This window comes from Suncus etruscus, chromosome 12 (assembly GCF_024139225.1).
Source record: "Suncus etruscus isolate mSunEtr1 chromosome 12, mSunEtr1.pri.cur, whole genome shotgun sequence".
In the NCBI taxonomy this organism is placed as follows: Eukaryota; Metazoa; Chordata; class Mammalia; order Eulipotyphla; family Soricidae; genus Suncus; species Suncus etruscus.
Genome location: NC_064859.1, coordinates 74,859,016 through 74,879,303, shown reverse-complemented (window position 1 = coordinate 74,879,303; position 20,288 = coordinate 74,859,016). Strand labels below are relative to the sequence as shown.

The 20,288-nt window shown below is 43.5% G+C and overlaps 1 protein-coding gene across 1 annotated transcript in view; it reads right to left on the bottom strand.

Annotated features, from left to right (window-relative positions):
• GRHL1 (grainyhead like transcription factor 1) overlaps positions 1-20,288 on the bottom strand; it is a 62,764-nt gene that overhangs the window by 16,420 nt on the left and 26,056 nt on the right. Inside the window, exon 9 of the mRNA XM_049784520.1 lies at positions 2,392-2,550. Coding sequence (XP_049640477.1) covers positions 2,392-2,550 — 159 coding nt within the window. The remainder of the gene's footprint in view (positions 1-2,391; positions 2,551-20,288) is intronic.

Sequence of the window (20,288 nt, the reverse complement as noted above, 5' to 3'; positions counted from 1 at the left end):
GAGAGGCTGGAGAGATAGCATGGAGGTAGGGCATTTGCCTTGCATGCAGAAGGACAGTGGTTCGAATCCCGGCATCCTACATGGTCCCCTGAGCCTGCCAGGAGCGATTTCTGAGTGTAGAGCCGGGAGTAACCCCTGAGCGCTGCTGGGTGTGACCCAAAATCAAACAAAACAAAACAAAAAAGGCAAGAGGACTGAAGAGATAGTACAGCAGGTAAGGAACCTGCCTTGCACACAACTCTATGTGGTCCCCAATCCCTGCTAAGAGTGATCCCTGGGGCCAGAGCCAGGAGCAAGCCCTGAGTACCATTAGATGTGGTCCTCTGCCCCCAAAACAAGTAAACTAGAATTTGAGTATTTTATACCCAACTAAAATAATCAAGATTGAAGGTGAAATAGACTTTTCACATACAGAAGCTGAAAGAATTAGTCAGCAATATAGACACATACTCCAAGAAATGGTAAAGGATTCTATGACATAAAAAAAACAATTTTGGCAACTATGACTCAAGTGGAATCTTGGGTAACTAACTGCATTAGGTCAAGCACAAACAATTAATTCATCTCAGTTATAACAAGCAATAATTACTCTGAAAGAAAGATCTCTGTAAGAAATACATGGCAGGGACATTTTTCTCTATTAGGATGGACTACAGACAAATGAAAGCTCAGATAAAGAAGCTACCCAATTTTCATGGGCTAGAGATCTAATTCTGTTCCTGTTTCATTCTCTAAAATGTTGATGCTCTACTCCTGCTTCTGGAAAGAAAAAATCAGAAGGCAATGCTATTGCTCAAGCTATCTAAGCAATGTCAGTAGCTCAAAAGCAGGGGTCCTCAAACTTTTTAAACAGGGGGCCAGTTCACTGTCCTTCAGACTGTTGGAGGGCCAGATTATAGTAAAAACAAAAATTATGAACAAATTTCTATGCACACTGCATATATCTTATTTAGAAGTGAAGAAACAAAATGGGAATAAATACAATATGTGGCCTGAGGGCCGTAGTTTGAGGACCATTGCTCAAAAGGATCCCAATGATGTTTCGACTCTATTTTTTTTATTTACTTATGTAATTTTTGTTTTTTGGGGGGCCACACCCAGCAGCACTCGGGGGTTATTCCTGGCTCTGCATTCAGAAATCACTCCTGGCAGGCTCGGGGGACCATATGGGATGCTAGGAATCCAACCCAGGATCGTCCCAAGTGGCCGTGTGCAAAGCAAACATCCTACTGCTGTGCTATTGCTCCAGGCCCCTCAGCTCTATTTTCTTACTGCACATGTAGACCTGATTCCTAAATGATGAGAGTTTACAAGCCAGAAGAAAGAAATGAATTGACAGGCACCATTAATAGGTGAGTAAATCCTTTGAAGGAAACTGAGGATATCTGTGAGATATCTCTACAGAGAGAGGGCACCATATGTGCCAAAATCAGTTGCCACAACACTAAGATATGGTGGAAGATCTAATCAGATAAATTAAGTCAGGAATGAGTGTGAGCTCATATGGGGTTTCACGTGGCTCAAAGATTCAAGGACTTGCAAATTAGTAATACACAGCTTATACACTGTTTTATTCTACAGAAAATGTTAGATCAAGTTATAACATAGTGCTGAGATTATCGAGTGATAATACAGCAGGTAAAGCACTTTCTTTGAATTGGCCAGGGTTCAGTCTGGGCATCTGAGGACTTATCTTTCATCCCAAGGAATTATCTTTCAATGCAGAGCCAGGAATAAGAATTGAACATTGCTGTCTATGGCCCAAAAACAGACAGACAGACAAACAAACCCCCAGAAACCCTCCTTGTAAGGTCCCTAAGTACACTGGAACACTATTCCTCCAACATTTTATAAGAGCTTAAAATGGGGCCATAGAGAAAACTCGGTGATCAATGGCACATGCTTTGCATGTGCAGGAACCAGAATTTGATCCCTGGTATCCTGTGGACCCCTGAGCAGCACTAAATTTCTTCTGATGGCCTCAGTACCATATCAATGCCTGAGTATTGAATCTTAGGGTTCAATTCAAGACTGGGTATATACTAGTAGGCTACTCAAAGCATGACTACATGCAGATCCTTAGTTTTTTAACTGTAGCTTTAAATTATTTTCCTTTATCACTGTTATGATCTTACATCCAAGGAACACAAAAAAAGCAATGGCTGACTCTGCCCTGCCACCCATCTGGATGGTATCCAAATGAGATCATTTCTTCCCATAACCCATGCTCTGAACAGCCAAGCAACAAGCATTAACGCCAGAAGATGGCACCAAATGATCAGTCATCCATTCATGCTGAACTGAGTGAGCATCACAGAGACTCTGGTCTTCTTTGCTAAGGAAGAGTGTATCTCACAATAGTAACACAGCCTCCCAGTCTGATAGTCTTACCTTGTCACAGAAGACTTTTATCTGGCAGTAGGCCCGATGCACAGGCTTGTTGCTACGGTTGTTGTAACTATAGGTGTCAATCTGTATATTAAGAGGCAATCCCTTCACACCTTTCTGAGAAGAGAAATCGGTACTTAAGCAGTTCACAGAGATGAAAACCTGTGAAGGAAAGAAAAGATTCTGTAAACACAAGGTGCTGATAGTTAACCTTAGTATAGCTTTGTAAATAACTCACATGACTAAAAGGACTCAAATATGTTTTAGAATGAAAGCCTCACCTTGTATTTAAATGAAATGTTTTAAAAAGGAAGTGTAAACAGTTTATTTTAAAACTATTTTGTTCAGGGGCAGAAGCGATTGTACAGTAGATAGGGCACTTGTCTTGCATGTGCCAACCCAAATTTGATGTCTGGCATTCCATAAGGTCCCCTGAGCCTGCCAAGATTGATTCCTGAGTTTAGAACCATGGGTAGCCTCTGAGTATTGCTGGGTATGGCCCCAAACAAAAACAAACCCCCAAACCCATTTTATTTTTACACTTGTATGAAAAAGTATAAGTCTCCACTCCTGAAACTAATAACAAATTAATATAATTTTATTTTATTTTTATGCATTACCTATATATTCACCTATTTTCATTTTGGGCTACACCTGATAGTGCTCAAGACTTAATCTTGGCTCTAAGCTCAGGGATCACCCTGGCAGGGCTCAAGGTACCAGATGCAGGGTTGGGGATTCAACCTTGACTGGTTGCATACAAGGCAAGAGCTTCAACCCCTATGCTATCTCTTCAGTCCTCAGTACAATTTTAATTAAAAAGAAGAGCAAAAATATAGCAGCTTTGAGTTCCAATCCATCTTTCCTTTCAGATTTATTTATTTATTTTTGTTTTTGGGTCACACCCGGCAGCGCTCTGGAGTTACTCCTGGCACTGTGCTCAGAAATCGCTCCTGGCAGGCATGGGGGAATCACATGGAATGCCGGGATTCGAACCACCATCCGTCCTGAATCGGCTGCATGCAAGACAAATACCCTACTGCTGTGCTATCTCTCCGGCCCCAGAATATTTATTTTATATCATTTTTAGTTTTTTTTTCCTTTTAAACTACAGTCAGCAGTATTAAAGGGTCTGTGAAGTGCTGGGGAAAAATCCTAGGTCTCCTGCATGAGAAGTTTGTATACTAGTCCTTTGAACTACCTCTTCATTCCTATTTTTTAATATTATATAGGTTGTTTGTTTCCTTGATTCTAAATGCTATCAATAGTGCAACTTCTCTATGCACTGTTTAGCAGCTTAATCTAAACTCTTTGGTATCTTATTTTATATTTCTTGGGACAATTGTAAATATTCTATATCCAGATGGTCTAGAATTTATGTCACTCTGCTACAGTGCCATTAGAGGCTAATAAATTAAGAGAAAATCAAATGAATCTTTGTGCAGTAAATGCCCATGTTCCCCTATCCTGATTTTTGTGATTCTGGACTTTAATTTCTACACACTTAAACATAATGTGTTTTTGTTTTTGTTTTTGATCAGTCTTTCAACTATTAAGCTTTAGGATTTTATGCTTGAGCACCACATAGTGGCTGTTATTAGAATTACAGTTTCAAGGCCAGAAATTTAAAAACATTCCCCTCCCCACACACATACACAATACACACCTACAACACACACCCATACCCACGCTCAAAAGTTTCCCACTATGGAGGTGGTACCTTAATGATAGGAGTGGAAATCCCCCACATTTCAGCAATACCATTACTAGGCTTTAATCCAAAGAACACAGCATAAGAATTTAAAAGGTGGTAGCTGGACTAATAGTACAATGGGTAGGGCGCTTGCTTTGCACATGCTCATCCCAGGTTCTATCTCCAGCATCTTATATGATCCTCCAGTTGTAGTTCCTGAGTGCAAAGTCAGGAGTGTCTCCTGAGCATTGCAGGTGTGATTCAAAAAGTTAAAAAGAATGAATTAAAGGGGCCAGAGGGAGAGCACAGTGATAGGGCATTTGCCTTGCACACTGCCGATTTAGGACGGACCTTGGTTCAGTCCCCCAGCATTCCATATCGTTCCCTGAGCCAGAAGTGATATCTGAGCACATAGCCAGGAGTTACCCCTGAGCATCACAGGGTGTGGCCCAAAAAAGCCAAAAAAAAAAAAAAATTAAAAAGGGTACCTGCACCCTTTTCACAGCCACATACCCACAGTGGCCAAAATACAGATCAAATTAAATGTCCATCAACAGATAACTTGGATAAGTGACATGTAAGCAGTCCTTAATGGAATACTACCTTACTTTTTTTTTTTTTTTTTTTTCCGTTTTTGGGTCACACCCGGCAGCACTCAGGGGACCATATAGGATGCTGGGATTCGAACCACTGTCCTTCTGCATGCAAGGCAAATGCTTTACCTCCACGCTATCTCTCCAGCCCCTTACTTTTACAAAAGATAAAATAGTGTCATTCAGGACAAAACAGAATCTGAAATGACTGCTAAAAAGGGAATGGGGAGGAAAAGACAACTACGAAATATTTTGTGGACGCTAACTGAAATAAATAAACTGGCTAAAAGCAATTATACTAATTCTTAAGCTGGGATGTAGGAAAAAAGAAGGATCTTTTATGGAGGTGTGATGATGCTGGAATTCTGGTGGGGAAGTGATAAGAATTGTAGACCAACCAAAATGTGACATTAAGCCCCTGAAATCCCATAATACTGCTAGGGGTCTCAAACTCAATTTACCTGGGGGCCGCAGGAGGCAAAGTTGGGGTGATCCTTGAGTGCAAAGTCAGTAGTAAGCCTTGAACATTGGGGGGTGTGACCCAAACAACTAAAACAAAACAAAAAGAGATTCCTCTAGGGCAGGGCCACAAAATGTTGTACGGAGGGCCGCAAACAGCCCGTGGGCCGCGTTTGAGACCCCTGCTAAACCAATGATAACCAACAATATCAACCAAACATTAGACTTATGGGAGCAAGTCTCAGAATAGGGGAAAATATATATAAGAATATAAGGTCAAAGAGAAGAGAGTAGCAAGAAAGGGCAAAGAGAGAAAACAATCATGACCATAATGACAAGGAATCCTTTCACTGGATCCCTGCAATGGATGTAAAATGCTGAAATTAATTTGTCATTTTTCTATCAAAACATCCTAGAAATTCAAGTCCTGGGCCAAAGAACAAAGTTTTATTCATTTGTTTGTTTGCGTATTGGTGGGGGAGAATACAAGGCAGTGTTTACGGCTTACTCCTGGCTCTACACTCAGGTCATTCCTGGCAGCTGGTGAAACCATATGGAGTACTAGAGCTCAAACCAAGGTTAGCAGCATGCAAGGTAAATGTTGTTCCTGCTGTTCTATCGCTCCAGCCCCTACCTGGACAGAGTTTAAAGAGCCTCTCATCCTGGCTCCTGTCCTTGACTTAACCTTGAATATTTCTTCTTGCCTCTTCTCTGCCCCTATCACACTGTCTCTCTCCTCTCCCTCGCCTCCAAGTCCAGATAGATCACCTGTGAGCTCCTGTCTGCCTCTCAAGTCCCACCTGCTCAGAAAGCTCCTGTTCAGCTCTGTGCTCTATTCTGGAGCCCAAAACAGTGACTCTGTGGCCCTGCTGACTGAGCACCTCCTGAGTCAGCACCACAAGGGAGAGCACTGGCATCTGCAGGGGGAGCAGAGCGTCTCCAAAGTCCCACAGCACAGCAAGCACTGGGTGCCTCTACAGGACCATCTCCTTCATACCTTGTTCTCTCTTCTCGGATTAAATTAATCCCAGACCAGGAGCTTTCATCATTTTAATTTATTGTATTGTGGGAGAGTGTTATTGTTTTGAGTCTACATCTGGTGCTGTTCAGGTCTTATTCCTAGTAATGCTCAGGGGAGCACAGAGAGTGAAGGTTAGTTGCAGGCATGGCAAGCATCTCACCACTGTGCTCTCTGGCCCCATTTTCCAACATTTTTTATAACTGTACCTTGGCACTAAGCCAAGGATCTGTAGTCAAAATCACCTTCAGAGGGGCTGAGCAAAAACTCAGTATGGAGGGCATTTGCTTTACATGGGTCAACCCAGGCTTGATCTCTGGCATCCCAGATGGTCTCTAGAGTACCTCTAGGAGTAATTCCTGAGCACAGAGTCAGGAGTATCCCCTGAGCATCTCAGAGTATGACCCCAAAAGTAAAAAAACAAAACAAGAAAAGTCTGAAACAATAACTATCATCAGTTAAGTGTCTTTAATTTTTTGGGGGGGGGTCCCACCTGGCGGTGCTCAGGGGTTACTCCTGGCTCTACGCTCAGAAATCACTCGTGGTAGGCTCAGGGGACCATATGGGATGCTGGGATTCGAACCACCGTCCTTCTGCATACAAGGCAAATGCCTTACCTCCATGCTATCTCTCCGGCCCCACTAATTCTTTACTTGGACCAACAGGAAATTCCTACAAACTGGCACAGGCATTGACATGAAAACCACAATGACCTAGACACATCACCTGGATCTTCACTACTGAGAATGTTTGCTAGGAGCATTATTCTGATTAACAATGTGATTACCAGGGCCAGAGAGATAGTACAGTGGATAGAGCACTTTGCTTTCATGAGGCCAACATGGGTTTGGTCCCTGGTATCCCCTAGGGACTCTGTGCTCTACCAGGACTGAGTACAGAGCCAGTATTAACCACTAAGCATTGCCAGGTGTGGTCTCCTCCCCAAAAAACAACCACCTACAACAAAACAAATTACCAAGCCATTGTTTTTCAGTTTACAACCAAATAAAAAATGTAAACTTTTCTTTTATCATTTTAGGCCACAAACAGCTCAATTTATAACTAGCTGCCTGGGAAAGTTACACTTTACCCTCAATAATTCCAGGAAGTCTTTGACCCAAAGTGTTATTTCCCCTTATAAGAGGGATTTCATGGTAATCTAACCTAAAACCTCACTGCTCCTTACCTCCCGTTTCAGATTTCTATTCAGAGCAGAAATGAGCAGGAGCTTACCCTGGGATCAGCACAATCACAGACCCTTTGGGGAGACATTAGCCTCACTATTATTCAAGATGATCTGCAAGCTCTACTTACAATTCCTTCCAAAGTTTGGATTTTGTTCTTTTCAATTACTGTTTTTAGTTTGTCTTTTGGAGGGAGGGGCACACACAGCGGTACTCAGGAGTTACTCCTAGCTCTGCTCAAAAATCACTCCTTGCAAGCTGGGAGACCATATGGGTTGCCGAGGATCAAACCCAGGTCTGTCCTGGGTAGGCAGCGTGCAAGGCAAATGCCCTACCACTATGCTATCACTCCAGCCCCAAGTTTGCCTTTTTATGGTTTTTTATTTATTTATTTTTTAATCACACCTGGTAGTGGTGGGTGATACTGGGGGTGACTCTTGACAATGTGCTTGGGTTGGTGCTTGGGGATCCTCAGTATTTGGGGTGCAACCTGGGCTTCCTGCATCCAAAACATGTGTACAGTGTTTTGAGTCCTGTCACTAGTCCCCAAACTTGGGAAATGTTCTAAGTGCATCTTGCATTCCATAAAAACAAACCAAACAAAACAAAACACAGAAAATACCACCTTGTCTAGACAAAACACACGTGTGTTTTGTAGAAGCAAGCTACAGGCTGCAAAAGGGACAGGAGAGTGGGCTGGCCACCTGTATGAGAGGATGGGATGCGCCCATGCATTCATGAAGTCACAGCAAGGTCCCAGCGAAAAACAGCAGAGGAGCAGGACCAGCCTCACTAGCCACCCTACCTGACAGCAGGCAAGTGGGAAGGGCCAGTTGACATGGTGCTCCAGCCAGAACATGGTTCTCAACAAGATGGGCACAACACCTGCGTCTAGGTCCCAGCCATCACTGGGTAATCAAGTGTCAAGAGTGATGTTGTCAAGAGAATGCTCAACAGTCAAGAGGATGTTCGATGGCATCTAAACAAGCCACTTCTCAATCAGGGGCCACCGGGACTCCTGTGGGACCCCAGGATAGTCTAAGAGCCCACAGGACCAAATTGCATATACTGGGGCATGTGGTAAACAACTGATAGGACTGGAAGGTACAGGAAGAAAATGGGCCCATGGATGGGAAAGGCTGAGAAACTCTCTAGAACACTTCTAACTCTAGGTTCTCCAATCAGACAACAACTGAAGATGGAGACCAACGAGCACCAGCCTTACTCTGAACCTGCTAATGAAAATAAATTTGTGTAACATAGTTGTCAATCACCTTTCACCATACCCTGTATGCTACGAGTGCATATAAGAGTGCCATTTAAAGTCACCATAGTAGCTGGGGATGGAGCCAGACTACAGTGCATAGGGTACTTGCTTTGCACATGGCCAACCCGGGTTCAATCCCCAGCACCCCATATGGGTGCCCAGAGTACTGCCAGAAGTGTTCCCTGAGCGCAGAGCCAGGACTAAATCCTGAGTACTACAGGAGATGGCCCCCTCAAAAAAATGAACAAATGGGCTGGAGCAATAGAACAGTGGTAGGGCATTTGCCTTGCATGTGGCTGACTCGAGATGGACCGGGTTTGGTTCCCAGCATCCCATGTGGTCTCCCGAGCCTGCCAGGAGTGACTGCTGAGCACAGAGCCAGGAGTAACTCCTGAGTGCCACTGGGTGTGGCCCAAAAACAAACAAACAAAGAAGAACAAACAAAACTAAGTAACTATGTAAAGGTGACATCTTGTATAAAGTAGTGGTTTTCCAAGTGTGGCAGAGGGAACACAAGTATTTCCCGGAACCTGAGAATCACTTACAGGGAAACTTCTGAGCCTCCTGCCTCAATCTGTGGCTAGAGGGCAGCTCTCACTTGTTTTGTTTGCTTGTTTGCTTTTAATATCCCTGCCTTGTTCTTCAAACCTGATATTTTCCTTGAACACCTATCTTGCAACTTTTCTCTGTGCTTGCTTTTTTTCCACGCTGAAGAAGCCTATGTTCTCTCTTAAATATGTATTCCCTCTTTCTCCTCTCCCCACATCATTATAAATAAGTTCCATGCAATAAAAACAATCTTGCTTGACACAAAACAATATATATATTTTTATTTATCTTTTTTTTTTTTTTTTGGTTTTTGGGTCACACCCAGCGGTGCTCAGGGGTTACTCCTGGCTGTCTGCTCAGAAATAGCTCCTGGCAGGCACGGGGGACCATATGGGACACCAGGATTCGAACCAACCACTGTTGGTCCTGGATCGGCTGCTTGCAAGGCAAACGCCACTGTGCTATCTCTCTGGGCCCCATTTTTTAACAGGTACAGCCTATCAAATCAGAAGAATATGCTTTGATTCTTTGGGAAAACAGTGATTAAAGAATGACAACCCTGCAACTCAGATCCTGCAAAGCCTCAACTCATTCACCTTATGTGTAATTTCCTCAGGTCCTCAGGAGCTAAAGGCTCCTCTCTGACATCTGTGTATAACCGACTTCATTGCCACAAACCCGAGACTGGGACCACCTATCAGCTCTGTTCGTAGCACCAGGGATGAAGCCCCTATTTCTCAGTTTTGTTTAATTTTTGAGCCAGAAACAGTGGTGCTCAGAGCTTACTCCTGACTGCATTCAATGATCACTCCTGGTATAGCTTGGGAGACCTAATGGGGTACTGGGATCAAACCCAGGTCAGTTACATGCAGGGTAAGAGCCCTGTTTGCTGTATCTTCCCTATAGTTCCTCTTATATACATTTTTAATAAAAGAACATGCAAAGGAAGTAGAATATAAATATAAATATAGCTAAGAAGAACACCTGAGAGTTTCATGTGCATTATCTAAGCCGAGTGGAGAATTAGTACAGTGGGGTTTGCATTATATGCAGTTGGTCCATATTCAGTCCCCAGCAAACCCTGAGCCTGGCAAGAGTGATCCCTGCGCACAACCAGGTATAATCCAACAGTCGTCCCCCCACCCAAAAAAAAAAAAAACCCACTAGAGGCACGGTGGCCACATGTAATTACACAAAGATCCAGAAAATGTTAAATTTAATGCTAAAGCAGTCAAAGGCAGTAAATGAATAAATGAGTGGCATTTCAATAAAGCCTCATTTATAAAAACCTGCAGCTGATTGGAGAGAAATAGCTGGCTGGTCTCTGCCCTGAAGTCATTCTCTAAGTTTGCTTAGGCCTTAGGTTCTAAACTGTAGGTCACAACACCATACAGAGTGACATAACTGTATGTGGAGGTTGTGAAAACTGGTTTAAAACACATTGGGACCAGAGCGATAGCACAGTGGTAAGGCATTTGCCTTGCACATTGCCAACCAGGTACGGCCCCAGCTTCAATCCTCAGCATCCCATATGGTCCCCCAAGCCTGCCAGGATCAATTTCTGAGCGCTGAGCTATGAGTAACCCCTGAGAGCCACCAGGTGTGGCCCCAAAACCAAAAACCAAAAAAAAAAACAGAACAGTTATGAACTATTATCAGCAAATGTTTGAATTGTATGTCTATTTTTATCTACCTGGGGTCACATGAAAACATCTCCAGTGAAAAGGGGCTGCAAGTGGGGAAAACGTCAAGAGCCTTGGCCTCGACAGTCCTTTTTCTTACCCCCATCACTGTGGCGAGCAGGTAAGCAACTGTTTCCTTCTTTATAAGTCAGTATTTCTGCATTCCACAGAAGGGATCTCCAGGGAAGCTATCTTGAGGACAGCCCTCTTGCTCAGGCATCAGTGCCCCCACAAAACGATCTTCTCATCCAGAAGCCCTCCCACTGAGAGGGAAGCAAGGTAGGTTCTGAAGGAGGTGTGAAGGAAGGCGTTGGGGCACACCAAACTTTGCTTGTAAGTCCAGCCAGAGCAGGTGGACCATGCTGTGCTCCTCACAGCCTGGGGAGCCCCTCAAATGAAGACGACACACAGGCTGACAGGACCAAGTCCAGCCTTTACTCCCGGTGTGTTTCCTGAGGCTACAGATGGTGGGCAAGAGTGGATAAAGAAGCTAGATGAAGGAGCTGATGGTGGCACAGCTCCTTCAGGGCATGCTGGCCTCGGCCTGCAGAGCCCATCGCTGAGACGTGCCCTTCCCTCCCGTTTCCAGGCTTTCTTGCCAGAGCCACTGAGGAAAAAGTTTGATTTTATTCAAACCACAAAAACCTGAATCTCCAAAGATGAACAACTGATGTTCCCACCCACATTCACTGGGAGAGTTTAAATAAAGAAAACAAAACCCAACCACAAAAGGCAAACCGCCCAACAGGTCCAAGGTGCTCTGCCAGATTCCACTTGAAACATCCAGCCCATTTTTTTTTTAAGGCAGTTCCTCATTCTTGGTGGAGAATTCATGTCCTTAGAACCTTTCAAAAGATTTCATTTTCTTTTCAAAGTACAGTTTGAAAAGGGAAAAAATGGCAGGAAATTGATTTATGGTATCAAAGAGTTAACTTGCAGTATTAAAAAAAAAATTCCAAAATGTTTATAAGCACAGAAAACAAGCCGCAATCGAACCTTGAACTAAATCATAGTGGCATTTCTGGGAAGTGTCATGGAAGCCATGTGGCACTGTGCAAGTGGCTGCCTTCCACTATGACTTTTTCAAGGACAGTGTATTCCAGGAGACAGTGTGCTTCAAACTTTAGTGGCCACCAGGAGCTTCCTTTCCCAGCAGGCATTGTGAAAACAATAGTGTCACCAACAACAGCTATAGACAACAATAGTACTAACTCAACTTGCCTATTTTTTTTTTACCCAAACAAAATCACAATTCAGGCAAGACTCCTCAGTGTCTAGTCTCAAGAGCATGTTCAGAAATGTGAGCTTTCACAAGCAAATCTATTTTGTGGGGAGAAAATACAGAAACATTTCCCATTCACTTAAGTTCACAGAAAGGGCATAATCTAAGCACCTGTAATTCACCATAAAGTCACAAAGATCGTTAAGAATCAGATGCCAAATGAAGAAACTTAAGGACATCACTATCAAGATATTTTTGTGAATAGGCTTTTATCTTTAGCACAACATAGACCCCCGTGAAATGGAGCTCACTGGCCTGAGCTCCAAATTTTCAGGCCTGTACAGGCCAACGGGAGAATCGCAGGGAGCAGGCCCTGGGTTTGTTGGGCACTTATTGGAGGCCTTTCCCCAACTATTCCCAGATACACAAAAAAGAAAGTTGCTTAACCTCTAAAAAGTGACCCAAATTTAGAGGCAGGAGACAGTTCAAAATTAAGGAGCCTGGGGCTGGCCAGGTGGTGCTAGAGGTCAGGTGTCTGTCTTGCAAGTGCTAGCCAAGGAAGGACCGCAGTTGGATCCCCTGGCCAATATGGTCCCCCCAAACCAGGGGCAATTTCTGAGCATCAAACAGGTGTGGCCCAAACAAACAAACAAACAAACAAACAAAAAAACAATTAAGGAGCCTGCCTTTACGCATGCGAGCCCTTGAGCTGGATCTCGGTGCCACCACATGAGTCAAGTGCCATCTGGCAGTGCTGTTATTTGAGCCCCCTCCCAAGCAGTGCTCAGTGGCTTCTGGTCAGCCACACCATAGCCAAAAGTGAGACTCACAATTGGTGAGACTCACAATGAGCACCCCAACCAAGAGACACATAAGCACTATGGTCAGGAGTGTGGCCACCGATGAGCTCGACAACCAGAATGTTCTCCAGGACCACAGCAAGTGTGTGTGAACCCCGGCAAGCACTCATGGAAGAACTGCAGCTAAAGAGTGCCAACACCAGCCAGCATCACTGCCGAAGCTGTGAGAGACCCTCGGTCATGGGAACAAAGACGACAATGAAAGGAGGGCAGAGAAACACTAGATATTTTTGTGAACAAAAGGCTTTTTTCTTTTTCTTTTTTCTTTTTTTTTTGGTTTTTGGGTCACACCCAGCGTTGCTTAGGGGTGACTCCTGGCTGTCTGCTCAGAAATAGCTCCTGGCAGGCACGGGGGACCATATGGGACACCGGGATTCGAACCAACCACCTTTGGTCCTGGATCGGCTGCTTGCAAGGCAAACTCCGCTGTGCTATCTCTCCGGGCCCAAGGCTTTTTTCTTTAGCACAGCATAGTCCCCTAGTAACAATGGTCTGAGTTTCAAATCTTCAGGCCTGCACAGTCAAGTGGAGGATTACAGGGAGCAGGCGCTGGGTCCACTTGGCACTAAAACCAAATAAATGGCAACGTTTTATGTTATAATCTATATGAACGGTAGAGCTGTCCTCTTTGTGTGTATGTCTTCATCCCAGTTTAAGAAACGGGAGGCTAACTGAAGGGCTGCAAAAACATTTGCTCATTCATCACCCCAAGAACTTAACTGTTCTACTTCTAGGTCAATCTTAAGACCTATGTAGAAACACTACTGAAATCTGGCAGACATCGAGACTGTGCTTATTATTTTTTTAATTTTACATCACTAGATTGAATACACAATCATTAAAGATTCTCAAAGAAATTGCGACACCAGTATGTATACTCGGTCCACAAACCCCAAGGATAGCCAAGCTTGTTTAGAGGGTGAAGCACAACAAGTTCCTTACTGGGGCCCAAGGCCCTTCAGACCTGGGTCTCTCGGCTCTGGCCCCACGGCCCACAGGGCTGCTGCCTCGGGCGCAGAGCTCTGGCACTTTGTGTTCGTATTCTCACGTGACTAGGCTGCAGGTTCGCTCTGGCCTGGAAAAGTTGGCTAGTTCTCAACTATCCTTTGGGACTGTCTCAAGTATTAGCCAGGAAACCTCTGATCATACTTGAGAGCAGTTCTGCTCCTTATGTTTCCTTCTCACAAAAGTGGATCTTCTCCACTCACCTCGACTTCACGGAGGATGAAGTCAGCTGTCAAGGCTGGGTACTTTGACATTCCCTTAGCATTTCTGCAGTGCTGGTTAATACGAAGTACAAGCTCATTGAGTGACCCCAATTCTAAGCTCCGGCCAAATAAAAACAATGTTGATAGGGCATCTCAGCTCCAGTTATTGCACTTTAAGAGGGTACCTGGCCCTCTGATTTCCCAAACAATGAAAACTTATGAAATGGGTACTGTTCTGACTCTATCTCAAGATAGGAAACCAAGGTTCAGAGGTTAGGTAACTTGTTGCCCAAGTTTTGCACATTATCTGTGTTCATATCTTTCCTCATGAATACGGAGGTCATGCTGGTAGAGCCCCAAGTGGCAAAGATTTTTTTTTAATATAAAGTAGACAGTCAATATTTGATGAATGGGGCTAGAGTGATTGTACAGCAGGCAGGGCATTTGCCTTGCATGTGGCTATCAATCCTTGATACCCTAGAAGCTACCCAGAGTCCTGTCAGGAGCGATTCCTCAGTGCAGAGCCAGAAGTAAGCCCTGAGCACTGCCAGGTATGGCCTCTAAACCAAATAATCAATAGACATTTTGGTAAATGAATTATTAAATTGGTTATAAAACCTCTATTAATTTGGAAAATATTATGGTACTTAGAGGCACAAGAACATATTTATACATATGTCACTATATATATTTTATATATAAAATAAAGAGAGTAAAATAAAGAGGAGTTAGAGAGAAAGTATGAGTGACAGAGTATTTGCCTAATATGTGCAAGGCGTTAAGTTTGATCCCTGGCACCAACAGAGGCCCTTAAACACCACTACAGTATAGCCCTGGGCTCCCTGACCTATGTTTTATTTATTTCTTTGTTTTTGGGCCACACCTGGTCATGCTCAGGGATTACTTCCGGCTCTACACTCAGAAATTACTCCTGTCAGGCTCAGGGACCACATGGGATGCTAGGGATCAAACCCAGATTGGCTGTAAGCAAGGCAAATGCCCTACCCGTTGTGCTATTAATCCAAGAGTGGCTTATATTTTAAAAAGAGACAGAGAGACTGACACAGGTAAAAGAAATTCTAGGACAGAGAGAAGTCAATATGATGTGTCATGGTGTGATTTTCTACTGCATCTATTTACTTTTATGCCTTAGAACATTATCTAAGGGGCCAGAGCAATAATACAAGGGGGAAGGCATTTGCCTTGCTGACATGGGTTCAATTTCTGGCAATCCCATAAGGTCCCTTGAGCCCTGCCAGGAGTGATCCCTAAGTTCAGAGCCAGGAGTAAGCCCTGAGCATTACTAGCTATGGCTCAAAAAACAAAAATAAAAAAGAGAGCATTATCTAAGTTACAGATACCTAATAATTTTGTACCTGCTAATTAACTACGTGCTGCTCCTTTGTTTGCAGCTTTATGCTATATTGACAGGAGTGAGCATGACTAGAACTTTCTTAGACTCAAGTGCTGCAAATGGCAAATCTCAGCTGCTGCTTCCTATACTAGTGCCTAGGCCGCAAGAGGCACCTGTCTAAACTGCTCCAACTGATTTCTACTTAAATTTATATCAGCGATTCTGTGGAGGAAAAATAATACAGAAAAAGGAACAAGTTCCAATCAAATGAACTACAAAAATACTCTGGAGGCTAAAAGTTCGAAGAACTGTGTTACTGTTATCTTTGTTTTTCTTAACCAAAAATACTATTTTCTCCTGGAAATTTTTTTTTTTTTTTTTTGGTTTTTGGGTCACACCCGTTTGACGCTCAGGGGTTACTCCAGGCTATGCGCTCAGAAATCGCCCCTGGCTTGGGGGGACCATATGGGACGCCGGGGGATCAAACTGCAGTCTGTCCTACACTAGCGCTTGCAAGGCAGACACCTTACCTCTAGCACCACCTTGCCGGCCCCTGGAAATATTTTTTTAAAAAAACTTCATTTATGCCTTAGAGCATTAGAGAATATAGTATCTCTTGAGGACAGGCTTAAATCCTTTTATTTTATCTCCTTCACAGAGCTTGCACAGAGAAGTACAATAAATAATTTACTGAATGAATGAACATATAGTTAAGACGTCAACTCTCTGCAACGTGACTTCTTAAGCCTGTTCTCCCAGTTAGCAGTGATAGATTATTTACCTTGCACAGAATTTCCTGGAAGGATATGAGGAATGAATTAAAATGGTCAATAACAAACCAGATTATATAGAACAGAATTTTGGAAAAGTATCAGAATTTAGAATTGGGAGCATGCCTGATTACTTGTGTCAATATTTGTGATTTTTCTGATGCAGATATCTCAGTAAGTGTTAAATGCCTGGAAGTAAAATGTAAGAAAAGAAAGATTATATAGAGGGAGAAATAATAGAAAAAGTGAGTTGGTTTAACTATGGAAGATGTTTCAAAAAATTGGTAATCCAAGAGTTTGTCTACTCGGCACCTTTTAGTTTGAGAGAAAGGGCCCAATTAGGGTTGAAGTTTAAGAATGTATAGTTTCAGGGTTCCTAAAATGGCACCACTACAGCGGATAGAAAGATTTAGAAAAGGGACCAGAGAGAGAGCACAGTGGTAAGGCATTTGCCCTGCATGCAGCTGATCCAGGACGGATGGTGGTTCGAATCCCGGCATCCCATATGGTCCCCCGTGCTTGCAGGAGCAATTTCTGAGTGCAGAGCCAGGAATAAATCCTGAGCGCGGCTGGGTGTGACCCAAAAACAAACAAAAAAAAAAAAAAAGGAAAGAAAAAGAAAAAGAAAAAAAGAAAGAAAAAATAAAGGCACATGTGGAAAATTGGTAGACTAGGGAAAAAGTAACTGCCAAATGGCTTTCTTTATGCTGTTATTGTTGTTTTGTTTTTCTTGGGCCACACCCAGCAGTGCTCAGGGGTAACTCCTGGTTCTGAGCTCAGAAATTGTTCCTGGCAGGCTCGGGGACCATATGGGATGCCAGGGATCAAATCTGGGTCGGTCCCAGTCGGCAACATGCAAGGCAAACACTCTACTGTTGTGTTATCACTTCAGCCCCAAATTGCTTTCTTTTCATTTTGTCACTTTCTCACTTGTAAGGCCTGTATCTCTAAAATCTAACCGTGAGAGCCGCTGGCTTCACACTGGACCATTCAGGCTTAGGCCTTGGTCAAGCTGGTGATGCTGCCAACGCCAAGGACTATCCCAGCAACCACTGAGAGTTTACAGAGCCATGTGTGAAGACCTGGATTGGATTCCCGGTACCCTCATCCTCAAGTTTAATTTAGTCAAATATAGGTATGAGATCCGTAATTCCATTCCTAGAATGTAGCTGATTTACTAAATTGAAAATTAATAGAACCTAGACAAATTTTAATTTAACCGTCTTCCATATTAATCAATAAGACTGCTTTTTAAAAATTCTGTTTTGTTTTTAGGGCTTAGTTCCAATGGTGCTCAGGATTTATTCTTTTTTTGACTTTTTTGGGTCACACCTGGCAGTGTTCACAGGTTACTCCTGGCTCTCTGCTCAGAAATTGCTCCTGGCAGACATGGGAGGGACCATATTGGATGCCAGGATTTGAACTACAGTCCTTCTGCATGCAAGGCAACACCTTACCTCCATGCTATCCCTCCAGCCCCTCAGGACTTATTCTTAGCCCTGCACATAGGAATTACTTCTTGTTGGCTTGGAGGACCTAGGAGTGCCAGGGATCAAACCTGGGTCAGCCACAAGCCAGGCACACACCCTACTCACTACTATCTCCCTGACCCCTCAAAAGGATTGCTTATAATATCTTGTTAGAAACCACCTAACACAAAATTACAAAGTGAGGTTAAAAAATGAAACAAAAGAACATATTTAGGGCTACAGAAAGATGGTTAAGTTTTAGCAGTCCATGTTCTATTCCAGATTCCATATATGGGGCTGCGCAGCCATAGGGCAGTTGCCTTGCACGCAGCTGACCCAAGACGGACCACAGTTCAATCCCCCAGTGTCCTATATGGTCCTCCAAGCAAGGAGCTATTTCTTTTTTTTTCTGGAAGGGGCACTCAGGGGTTACTCCAGGCTCTGAGTTCAGAAATCGTTCCTGGCTGCCTTGGGGGAACATATGGGGTGCCGGGATTCGAACCACCATCAATCCTTAGTTGGCTATGTGCAAGGCAAATGCCCTACTGCTGTGCTATCTCTCAGGCCAAGGAGTGATTTTTTGAATGCATAATCGGTGAGCATCACCACGTGTGGCCCCAAAATTAAAATATACATATATATATATGGTCATCTAAGCACTGCCAGGAGTGGTCCCTTAGCATAGAGTAAGGGGTAGTTCTTTAGTACTACTTAGCCCCACCCCCCAAAACTGGAGCACCACTTGATTTGGCCTCCTCAAAAAGAAAAAAAAAACCCACAAATGAAAAAAAAAATCCATAACTTAGTCTCACCTCAAACCCAATACTATTAGAGAGAATTAAATCATTTTCTAAATATTTATAGAAGTTATACGTGTTGACTGAAGCCCACAGGGCAGAAACAGTTTAAGAAATCAAGATCCAATGATTGACTAATGCCTAATTAGAATGACTGTTTATGGAACATAAAACAGAAACTGTTTTATCCTAATCCGTATTTCTTGCCTCTCAATCAAAAATATGATACCCCAAAAGAAACAGCCTTGATTATTTTAGTCTTCTCTTAGTATTGCCTACTGATGGGAGCCACTGTGTGCAAGCCTGATTCAAGAAGCTCAGAAAGATTTTGAAGATGGAGCCATAAGGCCCTGAGTAAATCTAGGTCCATTACTCATTCTTTGGCTACACCCAGGAACCAGGAAAGTCACACTTCCCTCAGCTTTGATATGAGGAGATGAGAAATCTCTGCTACAGAAAGATACCAGCTAAGAACGAAAAGCCTCTGAATGCACCCCACATCTTGGCATTACTTCTCAGACTATCAAGTGACCACCCAGAGAAAAGAAAAGGAATTGCAGGACAGAGAGGATGTGGGAAGAGCAAAGCACTACCTTGAAATCTTCTCACAGCTACGCGGGGCGTTTCCCTGAAGAAACACAGGGATCCAGTCATCGCCCTTCCTGTTGCCTCAGTGCTACCTTCCCACACCGCCCACACCTCAGCTTCAGTTTCTGCAGAGATTGCAGAGACCCAGGGAAAAAGTCATACACACACACACACACACACATAGACATGCACACAGTCACACCACATGCCCACACATTCCTGTGTGGAAAGGAGGTGGGGAGAGAAGACATTCAGGTGCCCAGACACTCCTTTCCTTCTGCCATCTTGTGTATACCGGACCTGGAGAACTTCAGGCCACTTGGCAGATAGAGCCATTTGGCACCTGCTGTCCCAAATAAGAGGAATGTTTGTTCTGAAATATGCAGACTGGATGCAGGTGTGAACACAAGGCAACCACAGAGAACATTCCAGTATCTCTAGAGACAGACTAGGACAGGGAAGCAGGGGGGTTCAGGGAGAGACCTGGCTAGCAGGCTGGCTTCCAATCAGATTTTGTAAGTCAGGCAAATCTCACTTGAAATAAATCAAAAGAGCGAATCCCCACATAAGCAACACATGTAGAAACTGCACATGTGTGTTTACTGAAAGACCAGAGTCTTGCTTGAAGATCTGCCACATACAAGAAATCTGAGCCAGAAAGCCCCCATACAGCCCGAAATCTCAATTCTAGGTAAATTAGGTCACTACAAGTGTCAGGTCAGAGGCAAAAAGCTCGTATTTAGCTCACAAGGAGCAAAACTGATTGAAATGACAGATTTAGAAAAGCACTTTAGATGAAATTTCCAGGAAGGGCCCACAGAAGGAGGGTTAAGGTAACAAACTGTCAAAGGAGAGAGTTCTACAGAGGTGCTTTTTGTTTCTTGACAGGTGTGGGATGGGGGAAAAAGGGAAGTTTGCTGGAAGAGATAAAAAAAAAAAGAAAAAAACTCCGAATTCAAGTGACAGAATAAATGGTAGCTAAATACACATGGGTGCTTCAAACCCGTTTCACAAGACACAAGTTTCACTAGCAAACTAAAGCTTTCTTCAGCTGCCAAGTGTCTCTCTTGGCCAATCAAAAACATCATCCACTTGGCCCTTACCCTCAGGCATGAACTATGATAAATGCAAGCTATTGTTAGTTGTGGAGTCTAAAGTTCCACCATCATTCAACGCATTTGATTTTT